Below are 21,916 nucleotides of genomic sequence, written 5' to 3'. Positions count from 1 at the left end.
CCTTCCACCTTGAAAATGTTTTGCACACCCCCATACTGAATGTAACCCCAGACCATGATCTTTCCACCAACAAACGTAACTGTTTTCTGGATCCATACGTGCTACAGTAGGTCTCCTGCAGTATTTGCGGTGACTGTCGTGTAATTCAACTGAAGAGTCATCAGAGAAATCCACCTTCTGCCCCTTTTCCAGCGTCCATCTGTTTAGCAGGTTGTTGGACTTGGCAAATGCCACACGTTTTTTTAATTGCCTTTTGTTTAGTGCTGGCTTCTGAGCACTGATTCGACCATGGAGGCCATTTCGAGATAGAATCCTACAAACTGTTCTAGTTGACACAGGGACTTGAGGTGACCAGGCCTGTTGGAGCTCTGATGCAGTGGAAGAGGGGCTGGCATTGGATTTTCTAACCAACAAACGTTCCTTCTGAGCAGTTGTCTTGCGGCGTCTGCCGGACCTGGGCTTGTCAAAAATCTCTCCAGTCTTTTCAAATCTTTTTTTAATTCTTTGTACTTGACGCTGAGACACATTAAAGGTGCCAGCCACCTCTGCAGTGGATTTTGTCTTCAGCCTGTTGATAATCAAGGCTTTGGTCACAGGGTGGATTTTTGGCATGTTGTCAGAGGTCAGATTGCAGTTCAAGTGAAGATCTGGAGTGCTGGGTTTCTTTTTATACACACCCACTAATTAACCGATCATTTAGTGAGCACAGGTGAGGATGTAAACTAGGATTGGGTGTAATTATATGACAAGGCGACAAAACTTTTGTCTTGCCAAAATCTGACCTTTCTGTGTTCATTAAATGATTAATATTTCAGCTTTGCAGCAACTTTATTTTCATAACCTAATCCAAATTTGGGAGGGTTTCAGCTTTCAAAAGAGTAATTTATGAAACCAATGGATGAATTTAAAGTCAGGTTATATGCTTTTATTTACACAACATGGATAAGCGACAGAACTTTTGTCAGGGACTGTACACAGTCCATCAACAAGAGGGGTTTAGTTTTTGTGTAAAAATCATTCAAATTACTCATCTGTCCTCGTTCCATTGCTGAGCTTTGCTTCTGTATTCCCTGATGGACAGCTTCCTCTGTGGTAGTGCAGTCCAGTTCCTGAGTTAACTCTATGCACACCTCTATTTGCATAATCCAAAGACTTTTCAAGGCTGAATTAAGTGGCTGCAACCTACAGCAAGTGCATGCTGCTAGTTACCTTGTGCTTTCCAAAGGTCTAGCTACAGCCAGGTATCCGATTATCTACATAGCTGCTCTTGGGTTCTACCTGCACATTCAGCTCTGCTTCAACACAGTATCTTATAGACTACTCAGCTGTGTCTGCTCCAACTTCAACTCTGTTCGTTCATTTCACAGTATTGTCACAGGCTGATCCCAGTGATCGGTTTCTAAATTCCGGTTTCTGGCCAGATTCGGGGCCCCATATAAGTCTATGGGGACTAAAAACCGGGGATTAAAAATGATGGTAGAAAGGATAGGGGCATGGGAGCAAATGCAGTGTACTTACCGAGGCTCCGGTGTGGCTCTACACTGCTCCCACACAGCTGTACACTGCTTCCAAGCCACACATTCACTTCTTGGGCCACTAATTACTGTTCATTCATATGCACTACTTTCCCCGCCCACCGGTACCTGTGATTGATTGCAGTCAGATGCGCCTCCACCCTGAGGGACAGCGTGTCAGCTGACTGCAACAAATCACAGGTGCGAGGACAGCCAGGGGATGGGGAAAGCAGTGCAAATGTCTGCGGGCCACTATTATGGTAAAAAAAATAAATTAATAAAAAAATTGGCATAGGGTCACCCATATTATGATACCCAGCACATAAAGTCCATGGCTATATACTGCAGTCATGCGCCTATCTTTGCTGTGCATCAAAATAAGAGGAACCACATGCGGCTCTATTTTCAATTCTTTAAATAAATAATTTAAAAATCGGAGTGCAACTCCCAGTAATTTTGATAACTAGCCATGATAAAGCCTAACAGCTGGGAGCTGGTATTCTCAGCCTGGGGAGTCCTATGGTTATTAGGCTGCCCCCAGAATTGTCGCTTCCATTGGATGTGACAAGCCCAGCACTTTAAGCGGCTCTCCCCGATTGCCTCGGTGTGGTAGCAATCGGGGTAATATAAGAGGCTAATAACAGCCCATAGCTTTCACTAAGCTCTAGACTTCTAGGCATCTATGAGACTCCTCCATTATTAATTTGTAAGTGAAAGTAAATAAACACAAACACCAAAAAAATCCTTTATTTGTAATAAAAGACGAAAAGCACCTTCTTTCCCTTCTTTATTAACCCCAAAATATCGCTGCAGGTCAGGCATAATCTACACAAGGTCCCACAACGCTTCAACTTTGCTACATCTGAACTTCACAGAGAACAATAACTGCTCGCTGTGAGCTCCAGAGAATGAATAAGCCTCAGTGATCAGCAGTGACGTCACTCACACAGGTTAGTTGCAGTCATAACTGGAATCCTCCAACATTGACCGCACTCCCCAACCCCTGGCGCCGGCACTGTCAGTGTTAAATAGCTGGTGGGGTGTGGGGCACAGCCTGCACTTTCACATTGACAGTGTCAGTTAGGGAAGGGGGTACAGGGCATTCCCAAACTCCCAGGCCGGCACTGTCAGTCTTAAAGGGCTGGCAAGGTGAGGGGCATGGCAGTTGGGGAGGGGGTACGGGGCAGCCCGGCACTCTCCGGCCGGCACTGTCAGTGTTAAAGGGCACGGCCACGCACTTTAAGCCAGAGTGCTTCAGGTCACCAGAGGTCATACTGTGGGAACCTGGGTATGACCTCCAGTGAACTAAGTGACATCACGGCTGCCAGCTCAGTCTCCCTTGTCAGTGTTTCCTGTTGTGAATACATTTTCCAGTTTGGGGCTCCCTCTTGTGGTCAGTGCTGGCGGTGCAGTTGACTTGTGGAATGAGAGCCAGACACCTGTGGAGGACTGGCAATAAGGTCTTTCAGATTGGGTCTATATAACTGAGTAGTTTTCTCCTGTTCCTTGCCGGTGCTAAATGGATCTCCTGTGTGCTAAGGACATTCTGAAACCAGCCCTTTCCTCTACCAGAACTCCTTTCAGATAAGTTGATCTTTGTACCTCTGTTTATTGTTTCCACTTTCTTGGTGTTTTTTCTGTTTTGATTCTAATGCTTGATTCCTATTTTGCCTGTGTGGAGTTCTTGATGGAATTGGATCATTCCCTGATGAGAGTGTCTGTATTCTTAGCACCATGATTCTGCTATGTATGGTGTTTGTCATGCTTGGTATTAAATTCAGTCCCTCATCTATATTAGTGTTTTTGGATCCCAGTAACATCAGAGTACTGATATAGTGGGGGAGAGCCTGTGTGGGCTCAGGGTATTTTAATATCAGGCATGCTGAGATTTATTAGGGTTTTAACGGCTGCAGACAGTGCTCTTTCCTATCCTTTCCTATAAAGATAGTTTGGGCCTCATCTTTGCTGAATCTGCTTTCTAGCTTTGTATTGTGTTTTGCTATGTCACCGTAGTCATTACTTGTGGGGGGCTATCTATATCTTTGGGGATTGCTCCGAGGCAGATTAGCTTTTCTTATCTATCTATTTCTATCTGTAAGACTATTTAGTTCTCCGGCTGTGTGAGACGACTAGGTCATCGTATGCTCATTGTAACGCCTGCCTGGATCAACAGACTCAGGGGGGATCTAATGGACAGACTAGAGGGAAGCCACTCACCAAGCAGGACCCCCAGAACCCTGAAACCCTTTAACCCCTATACAGGGATTTGGAATTACACATGACCCTGCAGATCACTACCTGTGGAAGGCTGCAGTCCGATGAGAGTAGTCGTCAGGCAGGGTCAAACCAGGGTCAAACCAGGAATAGCAGAACAGGGACAGTATCCGCAGACAAGGACGTAATCAGAAAACGAAGCAGAGGTCAAATCCGGATCGGGCAGCGAGGTACAAAAACAGCAGGCAGAAGGGTAGTCAGAAAACATGCAGAAGTCAGCACACAGGAATCACAAAACAGAATAGGGCGGACCAGGAGCCAGGAAATCAGAACTATCTCTGGCAGTGGTCATGTGACAGGAGGGGGAATAAGAAAGGTGTGGTGTACTGCAGATCCCAAGATAATTCAGCCCAGTGGATGATCGGAGCCTGCGCCCACCGGTGCCTCTGGCATCGACTCCTCTCCCATCACCAGCACCATCCACGGCAGGAACACGGTGTCGCCTGGCGATCGGAGCAGAAGTCGCTGGAGCGGACTCCGGTGGTGTCTTAACACTCATCCCACAGCTACTTCTAGTTATGTGTCAGGATTAGGTCTGCAGTCCATTAAGGTTTCAGCCACTCTGGTTACTTTTTGGGTTTCCGCATTTTTGATCCTCCTCGGTCACTGAATCATAACAGTTTCCGAGAGCCTGGAGGGGTAGACATCTTGATGTAGCAGAGCTATTATTGTCGTGGGATGTCACATGGATTACGGCAGAACTTCAAGGGTCTTTTTGGGATTAACAAAGAGGGGAAAGAGGGTGCTATGGGTGATGGATTGCAAATAATAAAATAATAATGTTTGCAACTGTAACCCGGGGTCCGTGATGCAGCGAAGTAGAGCTGCAGCTAAATTACCCACAGGGCTTAGCAGAACTAAAATAACTTATTAAAATAATAATAGTAATGTTCCCCTATGACTTGTGTTAATTCACACACTAGAGTATATCAGAACAGCAGTACTCCCTATATACATCACAGGGAGCATGCAAATAAATAATAAAGTCACAGTAACCTCTATTGACTGCACAGGGGATACACTATAGCAAGAGAACTTAAATGTATATAGGTATGCCCACCGTGCAACTACAGTGCCTGCATCGGTAACCTCCCTGGATGTGGAGTAACTCTCACACTATCTGGGTCCCAGAGCACAGAGTACCTGCCTTGGGTGACTCGTCTACTAAGTCCCTTGAGCAGACCTGAGCTTACCCAGGCCGTGCCCGAAACTACCTGCTGAGTCACCGGACTAGCAGTGGAGTAACCCTCTCATGATACTGGAACTACCAAGGACTCCTACCTAACCAGTCTATACAAATGTGGAGTAGTATCTCACTGGAACAAGACTGCGGTATAGCGATAGTAGCTAACAGGTACTAGCATATGGTACTGTAATGGCACACAATCACACACACACGCCTCAAACATAACATGATCAACAGACGCCACCATGTGCTCGGACGGACTTTAAATAGAATAGGCCATGCCCAAACACTACAGTGACATTACACGCCGTCCAATCGGGTAAGGACACGTCATTAGGTCTGCTGACACTGGACCACCTATGCGGTGCTCCCGCATCATGGACATTCTCATTGTGGCAGATTCTGTACTTAGTTTTTGAAGACAAAGTCTTCTTCTGCCCCACAGCATTCACTATGCTCACAGGAGTAGAACCTTTAGCAAGCACCTGAACGGTGCTGGCTCTAGCTAGGCACCTGGATCAACGGGGAAGCTGAGCAGAAGTCCCAGCGACTAGGCCCAAATAGGAGACCGCTGGATTCACAGATGCTCCAGACCCAGCCCTGGGACGAGAAACATCCTGACGCCCAACATTATGCTCAGCCTTGGGATCGGAAACATCCCGACGTCTTATAGAGGGTGATGTGTTTTATTTCAAATAAAGGATTTTTCTCTGTTTGTCTTTATTTCTTTTTACTTATAGGATTAGTGATGGGGGGGTCTCATAGACCACTACCCATCACTAATTCTGGGCTTGATGACAGTTGCACTGTAATTAACCCCTATTTGCCTGATTGCGATTGCACCAGGGCAATAGGGAAGAGCAGGGTAAAGTGCTGGGCTTGTCGCATCTAATGGATGTGACAATTCCGGGGCAGCTGTAGGTTGCTATTCTTAGCCTGGGGTGTCCCAATAACCATGGGACTCCCCAAGCTGAGATTACCAGCCCTCAGCTGTTGGGCTTTATCATGACTGGGTATCATAATTGAGAGGGGACCGCGTGCAATTTTTTAAATTATTTATTTAAATAATTAAAAAAAGCAGCATGTGGTTCTTCTCATTTTGTTACACAAACATGATAGGCGCACGGCTGGGGGCTGTAACCCGTAGCTGTATGTTTTATCTGTGCTGGGTATTATAATATGAGAGGCCCTACACCAAATATTTTATTTATTTATGCGCCGTGATGCTGACCCGCAACAGTGCCTGTGATTGGTTGAATCATTGTCCATACTAGTTCCATCAGTACCACAATGAATGGGCTGTGTGTTGCTGTTTCAATAAAATCAGTGTTTTATCAGCAGGAGATTATCACAAATTGTCAGCTGCTCTATGTTACCCCGCCCCCACCACTGACTAGCAGCTTTTTCTCAATGCACATGTCATGTCAGTGTACATGACTGCCCGCTGTGACTGCTCCGTAATGAGCGATGATGTCACTCAGGTTATTTGTGGTCACAGGTGGAAACCTCCAGCTGTGACCGTAAATAACCTGAGTGATGTCATCACTCATCGCGGCTCAGTCTATGTCTGTAGTCACAGTGGGCAGTCATGCTCTATGGCTGCTCGCTGTGACTGAGATGCAGCTGAGCCAGGATTGTCGTGGGACCTTATGTGGATTATGTGAGACCTGCAGGGGTGTTTTGGGGTTAATAAAGTGGTGAAAGAGGGTGTTTTTTTGTATTTTATTCCAAATATAGGATTTTTCTCAGTGTTTGTGTTTATTTCTTTTTACTTATAGGATTAGTAATGATGGGGTATCATAGACACCTACCCATCACTAATTTTGGGCTTCATGACAGTTGTGCGCTGTTATTAACCCCTCATTACCCCAATTGACACTGCACCAGTGCAATTGGGAAGAGCAGAGTAAAGCGCCAAGCCTGTCGCATCTAAGGGATTCGACAATACGGGGCTGCTGCAGGTTGCTATTTTGGGGGGGAAGCCTAATAACCATAGGTCTCCCCAGTGTGAGAATACCAGCCCCCAGTTGTTGGGCTTTATCATGGCACAGTATCAAAGTTGGGGGTGACTGCACGTCAGTTTTTTTAAATTATTTATTTAAATAATTAAAAACAAAAACAAAAAAAACAGAACACATGCGATTCCTCTTATTTTAATACACAGCCACGATAAGCGCAGGGCTGGGGGCTGCAGCCTGTAGCCATGGGCTTTATCTGGGCTCGGTATCATAATATGGGGGCACCCTACGTCAACCACGATACTGACCCGCAAACAGCGCCTGTGATTGGTTGCAGGCAGACCCTGTTACACAGGATGGGGGTGCATCTGACTGCAACTAATCACAGACGCCAAGCCAGACGGTGGGCAGGGAAAGCAGTGCATATGGATGAGCAATGATGAGCAGTCCAGGAAGTGAAGGAGAGGCCGTGGGAGCAGCGTACAGTCACGAGGGAACAGTGTACAACCGTGTTGAAGCCTCGGTAAGTTATTTTCTTAAAGTTTCCTTTATTTTTTTTAATTTCTCGAGTGACGGATCTGGATCAAACACCCGGAATCCTGAGACAGGGTTGAGCACCCTGGCACCTTTGAAACCACGTGGATCTGGACTCTTAGGGGTACTTTGCACATTGCGACATCGCAGGTGCGATGTCGGTGGGGTCAAATTGAAAGTGACGCACATCCGGCGTAGCTTGGGACATCGCAGTATGTGAATCCTTTTACATACAATTAACGAGCTCAAAAGCGTCGTTATTGTATGATCGGTGTAGGGTCCGACATTTCCATAATTTTGCAGCAGCGACGGTACGATGTTGTTCCTCATTCCTGCAGGCAGCACACATCGCTGTGTGTGAAGCCGCAGGAGCGAGGAACATCACCTTACCTGCGTCCTGGCTGCAATGAGGAAGGAAGGAGGTGGGCAGGATGTTTACGTCCCCCTCATCTCCGCCCCTCCGCTTCTATTGGCTGCCTGCCGTGTGACATCGCTGTGACGCCGCACGACCCGCCCCCTTAGGAAGGAGGCGGGTCGCCGGCCAGAGCGAAGTCACAGGGCAGGTAAGTGCATGTGAAGCTGCCATAGCGATAACATTCGCTACGGCAGCAATCACAAGATATCGCTGCTGCGATGGGGGCAGGGACTTTCGCACTCGACATCTCAGCATCGGCTTGCGATGTCGCAGCGTGCAAAGTACCCCTTACAGTCTGGGTCCATCCATCACTAGTCACAATGATATGAGACTTCAGTGGTGACTAGTAAGGGGCAGACTTCCGGTTATGATCAATGGTGAAAGCGGACACACGTAAGCAGTTCACCGCAGGGACTAACGCCCTTGGGTCTAGTCCCCTCGCTCATTAGCATATCATAAAAGATATTTAGAAATACTTTTTCTAAAGTTCTCGTCATGTGTTCTACTTGATACAGGGACAGTTAGGCAGGGATTAGCAATATGCACCCAGAACTGCTCATGGTTCTGGGTGCATATTGCACCTGGCAGGTTCCCTTTAAGAGGTTTTTCAGCATCACTTATTTTCATATTAGGAGGTAGCCAGTGCTGATAGCATTGTGTGCCCACATACCTCATGAATAGTACACGATTTCTGATTGTGCAGCAGTCCAGTGACCCTGCAGATTTGAGAGGATGCTGCATCATCAGCACTGTTTACCTCCTGATGAGCACAAAAGCAAAACAACTTTCAAACAAACAGAAGTAATATAAAAACATTTAATTACCATTGGTCCAGGGGGGCCCGTCATTCCAGGATCACCCTTGAAAGAAAAAGACAATAAACACTGGTATATTAAACAATAATGAATAATTTAAAATAATAGTATTCACAATATTATTACATTAACAAAAACATAACAAATTAAAGTTTTTTTTCTCTAAAATCTTTAGTTATCTCCTATCTACTGGGTAGCTAGCATCCTAGAGAAAAGAGACCTGTACAACATCATCTTAAATTGATAGGAGTTGGTGCAAGCTTGGATTCTTTTTCAATGGGACTGTACTCAGCTTTCTCCCACTAGTCCCACTACAGTGAATGGGGTCAAGGCAGAGAAGCAGCACATCTGCCCCATTCAAGTGATTTTGGAAAAAACCCTTTAACAAGCCTATCATTAATGACCATTTTAATGATAGTGACTAGACAGTTTTATAACTTTCCAGAACAATGCTTACATTTATAAATGCTCACATAGTCAAACTGCATATACAGTTGAAACCATAAGTTTACATACACTATCTAAAAAAAGACACATATGCATGTTTTTCTCACTATCTGACATTAAACCAGAATAAACCTTTCCCGTTTTAGGTAATTAGGATTACCAAAAGTATTTATATTTGCCAAATGCTAGAATAATGAGAGATAATGTTTTAAGGCATGTTTATTACTTTCTCCAAAATCAGAAGTTTACATACAGTAAGAGCATTATGCCTTAAAACAATATGAGTAGACAATATGATGATGTCATGTCTTTGAAAGCTTCTGATAGGGTTATTTGCAACATTTGAGTTAATAAGAGACACATCTATGGATATATTTTAATGCACACCTGAAACACACTGCTTTGTTGTGTATCATTATGGTCAAAAGAAATCAGCCGAGATCTCAGGAAGAGAATTGTGGACTTGTACAAGTCTAGTTCATCCTTGGGTGCAATTTCCAGATGCCTGAAGGTGCCTCGTTCATCTGTACAAACAATTATATGCAAGTACAAACAAGATGGGAATGTTCAGGTATACCACTCAAGAAGGAGATGGGCTCGGTATACCAGAGATGAATTTGCTTAGGTCAGACATGTGCATATCAACTCAAGAACAAAAGCAAAATACCTTGTGATTATGCTGGTAGAAGTTGGCAAAATTGTGTCATGACCCACAGTGAAACTAGTACTGTATCAACATTGGCTGTAAAGCCACTTTGTCAGGAAGAAGCCATTACTCCAAAAGAAACATAAAAAGCCAGAATAATGTTTGCAAATGCACACAAGAACAAAGACATTAATTTCTGGAGACATGTCCTGTGCTCTGACAAAACTAAAATTGAAATGTTTGGCCACAATGACCATCGCTACGTTTGGAGGAAAAAAGAAGCTTTGAAGCATAAGAACACTATCCCAACTGTGAAACATGAGGGTGGCAGCATCATGGTGTCAGGTTTGTTTGCTGCAGGAGGGACTGGTGCACTTCACAAAATAGATGGTATCACGAGGAAAGAAAAATCTGTGGCATTACTGAAGCAACATCTCAAGACATCAGCCAGGAACTTAAAGCTTTGGCGGAAATGCATCTTCCAAATCGACAATGACCTGAAACATACTGCGAAACTGGGTACAAAGTGGCTTACAGATAACAAAGTTGATGTTTTGGAGTGGCCATCACAAACCCTGATCTCAATCCTATTGAAAATTTATGGGCAAAGCGGAAAAAGGCAGGTGCGAGTAAGACGAGACCACCATAAACACCATATTAAGTGGCCCTTTAGTCAATATCCAGCTCTTGACGAGTCTAAAGATATGACAAGGGAAATACCAAGGCAAGGCATCCATCCACAGAAAGCTGTTTCGGGGTATTGCCCCTCATCAGTGTGGAGTAGGATTCTGGCCAGGTGGGAGCAATGCCTAGTACAGTCATGGCCAAAAGTTTTGAGAATGACACCAAAATTATATTTTCACATGATCTGTTGCCCTCTGGTTTTTAATTGTGTTTGTCTGATGTTTACATCAAATACAGAAATATAATTGCAATCATATTATGAGTACCAAAAGGTTATATTGACAGTTAGAATGAGTTAATGCAGCAAGTCAATATTTGCAGTGTTGACCCTTCTTCAGGACCTCTGCAATTCTCCCTGGCATGCTCTCAATCAACTTCTGGATCAAATCCTGACTGATAGCTGTCCATTCTTGCATAAGCAATGCTTGCATTTTGCCAGAATTTGTTGGTTTTTGTTTGTCCACCCGTCTCTTGATGATTGCCCACAAGTTCTCAATGGGATTAAGATCTGGGGAGTTTCCAGGCCATGGACCCAAAATCTCTATGTTTTGTTCCATGAGCCATTTAGTGATCACCTTTGCTTTATGGCAAGGTGCTCAATCATGCTGGAAAAGGCATTGTTGGGCGCCAAACTGCTCTTGGACAGTTGGGAGAAGTTGCTCTTGGAGGACATTCTGGTACCATTCTTTATTCATGGCTGTGTTTTTAGGCAAGACTGTGAGTGAGCCGATTCCCTTGGCTGAGAAGCAACCCCACACATGAATCGTTTCAGGATGCTTAACAGTTGGCATGAGACAAGACTGGTGGTAGCACTCACCTTTTCTTCTCCTAATAAGCTGTTTTCCAGATGTTCCAAACAATCGAAAAGGGGATTCATCTGAGAAAATGACTTTACCCCAGTCCTCAGCAGTCCACTCCTTGTCCATTTTGCAGAATATCAGTCGGTCCCTGATGTTTTTTCTGGAGAGAAGTGGCTTCTTTGCTGCCCTCCTTGAAACCAGACCTTGCTCAAGCAGTCTCCGCCTCACAGTGCGTGCAGAAGCACTCACACCAGCCTGCTGCCATTGCTGAGCTAGCTCGGCACTGCTGGTAGTTAGTGATGAGCGAGTACTAAAAAGCTCGGGTGCTCGAGGCTCGGGCCGAGCATCCCAAGAAACTCGTGTACTCAGCCCAAGCACCGAGCCCAATGTTATCCTATGGGAGACCCGAGTATTTTTATGAAATGACCCCCGGCAGCATGTAGAAACCCTAAAAATGTCACAAAAGTCTCAGAAGAGTGCTCAAATGACATGGCAACAGCATGGGGAAGATCCCTTGAAGCATTTATCACTCAAAAGTCACAGCTGTGAACAATTTTGTCCGCGTTTTACGCCATTTTTACGGACTCACCAGAAAACCTTCCAAAATGACACCAAAATGAATTTTCATGGCGGAAATGTTAAGGGTACATACCCAATAGTGAGACAGAGCTGGTGTATGTTACTTTTGGAGATTACATGAAAGATTTTATGTGAAAACATTGTGTGGCACTTCGATGTCCCTGAGAAGAGACGTACATGAAGGCCTCTTGAGTCTAATGTGCCCATTTTGAGGAAGTGGGTCTATTGTAGTATAGCCCTTTGGCAGGGCAGCCAAAAATTGGGAGGCTCCACGTTGTCCCTGGATAGAGACGTGCATGAGGGCCTGTAAACCTGAAGTGCCCATTGTAAGGAAGTGGGTCTATTGTAGTATAGCCCTTTGGCAGGGCAGCCAAAAATTGGGAGGCTCCACGTTGTCCCTGGATAGAGACGTGCATGAGGGCCTGTAAACCTGAAGTGCCCATTGTAAGGAAGTGGGTCTATTGTAGTATAGCCCTTTGGCAGGGCAGCCAAAAATTGGGAGGCTCCACATTGTCCCTGGATAGAGACGTGCATGAGGGCCTGTAAACCTGAAGTGCCCATTGTAAGGAAGTGGGTCTATTGTAGTATAGCCCTTTGGCAGGGCAGCCAAAAATTGGGAGGCTCCACGTTGTCCCTGGATAGAGACGTGCATGAGGGCCTGTAAACCTGAAGTGCCCATTGTAAGGAAGTGGGTCTATTGTAGTATAGCCCTTTGGCAGGGCAGCCAAAAATTGGAAGGCTCCACATTGTCCCTGGATAGAGACGTGCATGAGGGCCTGTAAACCTGAAGTGCCCATTGTAAGGAAGTGGGTCTATTGTAGTATAGCCCTTTGGCAGGGCAGCCAAAAATTGGGAGGCTCCACGTTGTCCCTGGATAGAGACGTGCATGAGGGCCTGTAAACCTGAAGTGCCCATTGTAAGGAAGTGGGTCTATTGTAGTATAGCCCTTTGGCAGGGCAGCCAAAAATTGGGAGGCTCCACATTGTCCCTGGATAGAGACCTGTTAGGTTCTTAGTGCGTCCGTGCTTGCATTTAAAAAACGCACGTGTGTGCCTGTTGGTGGCAGCGTTCAGGTGCACTTGTGTGCGTTTTGCACAAACTTGGATATAACGCACAAGTCTAGTGAATACACATCAGCACAGCATTGCAAAATGCGCAAGGGCGTTGTCAACGAACAAGGAAGTGGACGTGATGGTGGTGCAGGCAGAGACCGAGGTCGTGTGCAAGCTCTAATTTCGCCACAACAAAGGGCCACATCTACTCGCTCGCACATCCTGTCCCAAATTCTTGGGGACCGCAGCAGTACACCGCTCTTGAACCAAGACCAGTGTCAACAGATTGTTAGTTGGATAGCGGATAATGCTTCCAGTCAGATTGGCACCACCACAAACACTCTGTCTTCCACATGGTCAAGTGTCAGTAGCCGTGATACTGCACCGCACATTTCAGAACCTGATCCTCCTTCCTACCACCAGGCCGAGTACACGTCCACGGACATTACTGATCCCACACTTGGACACTCGGAAGAGCTGTTCACGTTTCCATTCACACATTCTGGCCTCTCGCCAGCTCCTGTTGAAGTGGGTCATGACGAGATTGTATGTACAGATGCCCAAATATTTGAGCAGCCACATTCTCACGAAGTTGGCAACGTGTCTTAACATGGGGTGGACGATGATGAGACACAATTGTCAGGAAGTCAGGAGGAGGAGCAGGGTGCGGAAGAGGAAGACGACGTGGTGGATGATCCAGTAACTGACCCAACCTGGCAGGAGGATATGCAGAGCGAGGACAGCAGTGCACAGGGGGAGGGAGGCGTAGCATCCCAACAGGCAGTAAGAAGCAGGGTGGGGGCCCCAGGCAGACGTCAGGCAACCGTTCCCCGGAACAACAACACGACACAAGGTGTCTGTACAAATGTTAGGTCTTCCCGAGTCTGGCAGTTTTTTAAGTTGGCTCCAGATAATTCTAAAAAGGCCATTTGCAACACCTGCCGTGCCAGCATCAGCAGGGGTACCAAAACTAGCAGCCTGACCACCACCAGCATGATCAGGCACATGTCAGCCAAGCACCCAACTTTGTGGGATGTACAACAGAGTCGAGGAGCAGTGCTTGCTGATGTCACTGCTACGTCTTCGCTTGTTGTGCATGCGAGCCAATCCCCTGTCCATGCTGCCCACGAACAAGCCTCCTCCGGCCCTGCACCTGCAGTTGCCCACGCAGAAATAACACCATCATCAAGCATGTCCTTGTCCCAGCGCAGCGTTCAGTTATCCATTCAGCAAACCTTTGAACGCAGGCGCAAATACACTGCCAACGCCCCACATGCCACACTTCTAAATGCTAACATTTCGCGACTGCTTGCGCTGGAAATGTTGCCTTTTAGGCTGGTGGAGACAGAAGCATTCCGCGACCTGATGGCGGCAGCTGTCCCACGTTACTCGGTCCCCAGCCGCCACTATTTCTCCCAGTGTGCCGTCCCCGCATTGCATAACCACGTGTCACAAAACATCACACGTGCCCTGAACAACGCTGTTTCAGCCAAAGTCCACCTAACCACAGACACGTGGACAAGTGCTTGTGGGCAAGGCCGCTACATCTCGTTGATGGCACACTGGGTTAATATTGTGGAAGCTGGGACCCAGTCTGAGCGAGGGACGGAACACGTCCTTCCCACACCAAGTTTTGCAGGCCCTACCTCAGTCAGGGTTTCACCCACACTCTACAGCTCCGGAATGTCATGCTCCTCAGCCTCCTCCTCCTCCTGCGCATCCTCATCCACTTTACCCTCCACACCAGTCCCAAGCTGGAAGTGTCGCGGGCGGAGGAGGGGACGCTGCGCTCTCCCACTGCTCGGGTCCGGCTGCCGCTGCTCTACGGCTGCTGCTGCTCGGTGGCTCGAGCGATGGCCGGATCCCGGGGACTCGAGCGGCGCTCCATGCCCGTGAGTGAAAAGGGGTGGTTTGGGTTTTGGGGAAATTGTCCGTGACGCGACCCACGGTTGTGGTGATTGTGTGGACACCACCGCTGCTCTGGACGGGGATCCCGGGAGCCTGTGACAGGGAGCAGCTTTGTTGTTATTTCTCCCCTCCGTGGGTAGGGGGGTTGGTTGTCCCGGGGCCCGGTGATGGGGTAGAGATGGAAGACAGGCGGGTTGCGGGGCCTGATGAGGTGCAGGGTCGCAGGGGCAGCGCTGTGCCGCACGGCACGGAGGTACTCACTCAGCCCAATGATGATGACACAGTTCACGGTAAAACAAGCGGCTGGATGGACGGGTCCCTCGGACGGCTGCGGTTGTTCCTCCCTGCAGGTTAGTGATGACTGTCTCTCCCTGCACCTAAGTTCAGTGTTGGTAGCGATGGGTTCCCACCGGTAACCCGCTCCCCGACCTGGATATGGGCCGGAGGAGCCCCTTTTGCCCACAGGCGCTGGCCCTGGGAGACGGTTGCCCTTGGCGGTGGCGGTGTCTCCCCTTCACGGTTGGACGGTTGCCTTCTATCGGGACTTGGCTGTTTGGAAACCCGGAGGTCCCCTTCACTAACGGATTTGGCAAATTCACGGCGACTCCAAGCCTTGCCGGGATCCGAAAGGCCCCTGCCAATGGTGCTGGCTTCTCTTTGTATACCGGTCCGGTACCGCCGGGTCACCACCCGTCCACGGTCCTTACGGCAGACTCCAATCGGCCTCCACTGCAGACGGTCACCACATCCTGCCAACCTTGCTGCCCTGTCCGGGCCACACACCCGGACCAACTTCAGGTTCTTTGCTGTCACTTTTCTCCTCTCTACTACTTTCCTCCTTCCACTTCCTTAGCTTAACTCTCACTGCCTGTGTTTTCCCTCCTCCAGGACTGTGAACTCCTTGGTGGGTGGAGACCAACCGCCTGGCTCCACCCCCTGGTGTGGACAACAGCCCCTGGGGAAGGCAGCAAGGATTTTGTGTTTTGACTATGATGTGCCTGCAGGGAGTGTGGGGTGTGTAAGTGTTGTGCTCTGTGGCCCCTGGCTTGTCCAGGGCGACACAGAAGCACTGCAGCACTGCCTCGGCGAAGCGGCAACAGGCTGTGCTGAAGCTAATCTGCATAGGTGACAAACCCCACAATGCAGAAGAGGTGTGGACAGCTCTGAAACAGCATGCAGATCACTGGCTCACACCTCTGAACCTAACAATGGCCGGAACCTGGTGGCGGCTTTGAGGCGAGGCCAGCTGACACATGGTCCATGCGTGGCCCATGTGCTCAACCTCGTGCTTCAGCGGTTTCTAAAGTCATACCCAGAGCTGTCTGATCTGCTGGTAAAAGTTCGCCGCCTGTCTGCACATTTTCGAAAGTCACCTACTGCTTCAGCCGGCCTTGCCGGCTTTCTGCGCCATTTGCATCTTCCGGCTCACAGACTGGTGTGTGATGTCCCCACACGTTGGAATTCAACTCTGCACATGTTGGTCAGGATATGTGAGCAGAAGAGGGCAGTTGTTGAGTACCTGCATCACCTAAGCCGTAGGGAAATGGGTCAAACTCCACACATAACACCTGAGGAGTGGAGATGGATGTCCGACCTATGTACCATCCGCCAAAACTTTGAGGACTCCACCAAGATGGTGAGCGGCGATGACGACATTATTAGCGTCACCATACCGCTTCTCTGCCTTCTAAAATGGTCTCTGCTCAAAAACAAACATGATGCATTGCAGGCGGAGCGCGATGAGTTGGAGCAAGAAACAGTAGTGAGTGTGTGTGATAACACACAGCCCAGCCTCGTCTCATCACAACGTGCAGTGGAGGACTATGACGAGGAGGAGGATGAAGACATGGAGCAACTCTCCGGCCAAATTGAGGATATGACGTGCAGTCATATCCTCGGTTCAGCGTGGCTGGCCAGAGGACAGGGTAGATGATGAGGAGGAGGAGGAGGACAGCATGTTCAGTCATCGTGTTGGTCAGGATACTGAAGTGATGGCTGTTAAGTGTCTGGCACACATGGCTGACTTTATGGTAAGCTGCCTGTCTCGTGACCCTCGCGTTAAGAACATCTTGTCCGACAATCATTACTGGTTGGTAACACTGTTAGACCCACGCTAAAAGGAGAACTTTATGTCTCTTATTCCCGAGGCGGAGAGGTCAGGCAAAATGCAGCAGTTCCAGAAGGCCATAGTCACGGAAGTAGGCAAAGTATTCCCCTCACAAAACGCTAGCGGCATAGGTCAGGAATCAGTGGACAACCAAGGCGTACAGCCGAGAGGGGCACAAGTCCAATCCGCCAGAGGTAGGGGAACAGTCTTTAAGATGTGGGACAGTTTTCTCAGCCCCTCACATACCACAGCCCCTGAGGTGCGGGGTAGTGCCACAAGAAATCCTAAGTTTGCCCAGATGCTCAAGGAGTACCTTGCAGATCAAACAACTGTACTCTGACATTCCTCTGTGCCTTATAATTAATGGGTATCCAAGCTGGACACGTGGCATGAATTGGCTCTCTACGCCTTGGAAGTCCTGGCCTGCCCTGCCGCTAGCGTTTTGTCAGAGCGTGTTTTTAGTGCCGCAGGTGGAATCATTACAGATAAACGCACCCGCCTGTCAACTGAAAATGCTGACAGGCTGACTCTGATCAAGATGAACAAGGGTTGGATTGGGCCAGAGTTCACCACACCACCAGCAAATGACAGCGGAATTTAAAGTTTGTAATGGGAATTTGCCATGTACCTCCACTCACCCATGGTAACACACTTCTGGACTTTGGCTAATCGCTGGACTGCTCCTCCTTCTCCTCATGCGCCATCATGATGACCGTTACAATAGTTAGGCCGTTGTTTCAGGTATACCCCCAGTGGTAAATTTTTTCGCCCATTCTTTCAGAATGGGCATTACAACGACAGGAGACCCGCTCCTTTGCAATGGGAACAATGTTTTGAGGCCCTCATGCAAATCTCTATCCAGGGACAATGTGGAGCCTCCAAATTTTTGGCTGCCCTGCCTAAGGGCTATACTACAATAGACCCACTTCCTTACAATGGGCACTTCAGGTTTACAGGCCATCATGCACGTCTCTATCCAGGGACAATATGGAGCCTGACGCTGCCACCGACTGCCACACACGTGCGGTTTTTAAATGCAAGCACGGACGCACTAAGAACCTAACAGGTTTTTAGGATCGACAATTACTGAGAAGTCTGACACTATCAGACACTGCTGACTGACATGTACTATTCACTAGACTTGTGCGTTATATAATAGTTTGTGCAAAACGTGCACCTATACGCTGCCACCGACAGGCACACACGTGCGGTTTTTAAATGCAAGCACGGACGCACTAAGAACCTAACAGGTTTTTAGGAGCGACAATTACTGAGAAGTCTGACACTATCAGACACTGCTGACTGACGTGTATTATTCACTAGACTTGTGCGTTATATAATAGTTTGTGCAAAACGTGCACCTGTACGCTGCCACCGACAGGCACACACGTGCGGTTTTTAAATGCAAGCACGGACGCACTAAGAACCTAACAGGTTTTTAGGAGCGACAATTACTGAGAAGTCTGACACTATCAGGACTGTTTTTGACTGTGTACACCAGCCCCAGATATGATAAAGGCTGGTATACGGTCACCACTAGGAATGGCTATATACCCTGCCTGCCTGCCTGCCTGTATACTGCTACAATAGTCCTGACAAGGACTGTTCTGGTCACTAGCCTGTATTCCGACCTGGCTATACCCTGCCTGTATACAGCAACAATAGTCCTGAGAAGGACTCTGCTACTGTACTCCGACCTGGCTATACCCTGCCTGCCTGTATACAACTATAATAGTCCTGAGAAGGACTTCTGGTCACACTGTTTGCAGCCCTGCTACGGAAATAACTATAAAGGGCCGCAAACCTTTCCCTGAAGCAGCAACACTCTCCCTGCACTGACTGTCTGGATGGCTGTGTGCAGAGCACAGCGCGCCCGCCGGTATAAAGGCTCGGTCACGCTGTGCAGGCCGGCCAATCACTGCAATTCCACAACTAACAGGGCTGTGGCATTGCAGTGGTCTGCCAGCCAATCCCAGCATGAGGGCTGGCTCTCAAAAGAGCGCCAACATGCAGGGATGAAGACCACGAGTACAGCACGAGTATCGCGAGATTACTCAGTCCCCGCCGAGTAGCCCGAGTACAGTGATACTCGTGCGAGTACCGAGTAGTAACAAGCATACTCGCTCATCACTACTGGTAGTCCGATCCCGAAGCTGAAACAGTTTTAAGATACGGTCCTGGCGTTTGCTGGTCCTTCTTGGGCGCCCTGGAGCCTTTTTGGCAACAATGGAAGCTCTCTCCTTGAAGTTCTTGATGATGCGATAGATTGTTGACTGAGGTGCAATTTTTGTAGCTGTGATACTCTTCCCTGTTAGGCCATTTTTGTGCAAAGCAACACGGCAGGGCTGCACGTGTTTCTTTAGAGATAACCATGGTTAACTGAAGAGAAATAATGATACCAAGCACCAGCCTCCTTTTAAAGTGTCCAGTGGTGTCATTCTTACTTAATCAGGACCGATTGATCGCCAGCCCTGTCCTCATCAACACCCACACCTGTGTTAATGGAACAATCACTAAAACAATGTTAGCTGCTCCTTTTAAGGCAGGAATGCAATGATGTTGAAATGTGTTTTGGGGGTTACAGTTCATTTTCTTAGCCAATATTGACTTTGCAAGTAATTACTGTTAAGCTGATCACTCTTTATGACATTCTGGAGTATATGCAAATTGCCATTAGAAAAGCTTAAGCAGTAGACTTTGTAAAAATTAATATTTGTAGCATTCTCAAAACTTTTGGCCATGACTGTAGACCAACAAGACAAAACAATCACTGATCTAGGGGAGACCAACCAGAAAACACTGCCGGCAGCCAGCGAGGGCACTCAACACAGTGGAATCCTAGGTGCATTGCCCCCTGGGAAGTATGCAAATCAGAAACGTCCATGGAGCCTCTGCTAGGAGTCTCGACACAGAAAATAGCCAGATATCCCTCCGGGAAGAACCTAGCCAAAGAGTGTCTCTTTTTAGGAGACCACCATAACCACCATATTAAGTGGTCCTTTTAGTCAATATCCAGCTCTTGACGAGTTTAACCCCTTCACGACCATGGACGGATATATCCGTCATGGAGCGTGTCCCGTTAAGCCCCGCCCCCTGCCGCAAGCAGGCGGCGTGGATCGGCACACATATCAGCTGTTTTCAACAGCTGACATGTGTGCCTACATGTTACGAGTGGAATCGCATTCCACCCGTAACATTAACCCCTTACATCTCGCTGCCAAAGTCTGGCAGGGAGATGTATATATGCGCGGTGAAGATTTTCACTTACCGCCGTCCCCACCGGAAGTCACGTGAGTGATCACATGACTTTCAGTGGTTGCCATCGTAGCACAGGGTCATGTGATGACGCTTGCAGCTATGACGTTTCACTTCCGTTTTTCCTCGGCCCGGAGCAGAGGGAAACAGGAAGTGACTGATCTGCTGTTTACAGCTGTATAGCTGTGATCAGCAGATAGATAAGAGCGATCGGATTGCTGATCGCTATAGCCCCCTAGGGGATCTAGTAAAATAAAAAAAAATAAAAAAAAAGTAAAAAAAAGTTTAAAAAAATAAAAAAATAAATAAAAAACCTAAAAGTTCAAATCACCCACCTTTCCCCCCATTGAAAATTAAAGGGTTAAAAAATAAATACATATACACATATTTCGTATCGCCGGGTTCAGAAATTCCCGATCTATCAAAATATAAAACCAATTATCTAATTGGTAAACTGCGTAGTAGCAAAAAAATTCCAAACGCCAAAATTACGTTTTTTGGTCGCCGCAAGTTTTACGCAAAATGCAATAACAGGCAATCAAAACGTAGCATCTGCACAAAAATAGTACCATTAGAAACGTGAGCTCGAGACGCAAAAAATAAGCCATCACTGAGCCATAGATCCCAAAAAATGAGAACTCTACAGGTTTTGGAAAATGTGAATTTTTTTTAACCCCTTAGATACAAGTAAACCTATACATTTTTGATGTCTACAAACTCGCACCGACCTCAGGCATCATACCCCACACATCAGTTTTACCATATAGTGAACCCCGTGAATAAAGCATCCCAAAAACTATTGTGCCATCACACTTTTTTTGCAGTTTTTCCACACTTGGAATTTTTTTACTGTTTTTCAGTACATCATATGGTAAACTTATGGTTTAATTTAAAAGTACAACTTGTCCCGCAAAAAACAAGCCCTCATATGGCAAGATTGACGGAAAAATAAAAAAGTTACGGCTCTCGGAAGAAAAAGAGCAAAAAACAAAAACGGAAAGTGCCCCGGGGCTGAAGGGGTTAAAGATATGACAACGGAAATACCAAAGCCAGGTATCCATCCACAGACAGCTGTTTCGGGGTATTGCCCCTCATCAATGTGGAGTAGGATTCTGGCCAGGTGGGAGCAATGCCTAGTAGACCAACAAGACAAAACAATCACTGATCTCGGGGAGACCAGCCAGAAAACATTAACGGAAGCCACCGAAGTCGCTCAACACAGTGAAATCCTAGGTGCATTGCCTCCTGGGAAGAATGCAAATCAAAAAGGTCCATGGAGCCTCTGTTAGGAGTCTCCACACAGAAAATAGCGAGATATCCCTCCGGGAAGGACTCTCTCCTAAAAAGAGACACTCCTCCTGCAATTATGGTGCGTTGTGCAATAATATATTGTAGTCGACTCCCTATTGTCTTTATTCTGGGTACACTAATAGCGAGACATTGATTTGGTTGAGGAAGCAGTGATATGGCCATTTCTCCATAGAATCCCTGGCTCAATGTGAGTGAGTAAAGCCAGCTTTACACCTTACAATTAGGTGTGCGATCTCGTATGCGATGTGACACGCCCAGGTCGCATATGCGATCTAATGAGATTGCACGTAGGTCGTTCATTTGCTGTCACACGTGCGTTAGTAGCCTATGTTAAATTGGTCAATTTTGTGTGCGATCCTTTAGATCATGTGTTCTGTGACGTATGCATTGGGCACCCTTTTTTTTTTTTATTTATTGTCTTGACAAGCGTG

At 47.3% G+C, this 21,916-nt stretch overlaps 1 protein-coding gene across 3 annotated transcripts in view; it reads right to left on the bottom strand.

The window, feature by feature from the left end:
• COL15A1 (collagen type XV alpha 1 chain) overlaps positions 1-21,916 on the bottom strand; it is a 1,158,634-nt gene that overhangs the window by 344,748 nt on the left and 791,970 nt on the right. For all 3 annotated transcript variants that reach the window (XM_075314950.1, XM_075314949.1, XM_075314951.1), the window contains one exon: positions 8,706-8,741. In XM_075314950.1, the coding sequence (XP_075171065.1) occupies positions 8,706-8,741 (36 nt within the window). The remainder of the gene's footprint in view (positions 1-8,705; positions 8,742-21,916) is intronic.

The sequence above is a fragment of the Anomaloglossus baeobatrachus genome, chromosome 6 (genome assembly GCF_048569485.1).
Source record: "Anomaloglossus baeobatrachus isolate aAnoBae1 chromosome 6, aAnoBae1.hap1, whole genome shotgun sequence".
NCBI classification, from domain to species: domain Eukaryota; kingdom Metazoa; phylum Chordata; class Amphibia; order Anura; family Aromobatidae; genus Anomaloglossus; species Anomaloglossus baeobatrachus.
Note: the sequence above shows the minus strand (reverse complement) of the source record. Positions and strands in the feature narration are given on the sequence as shown.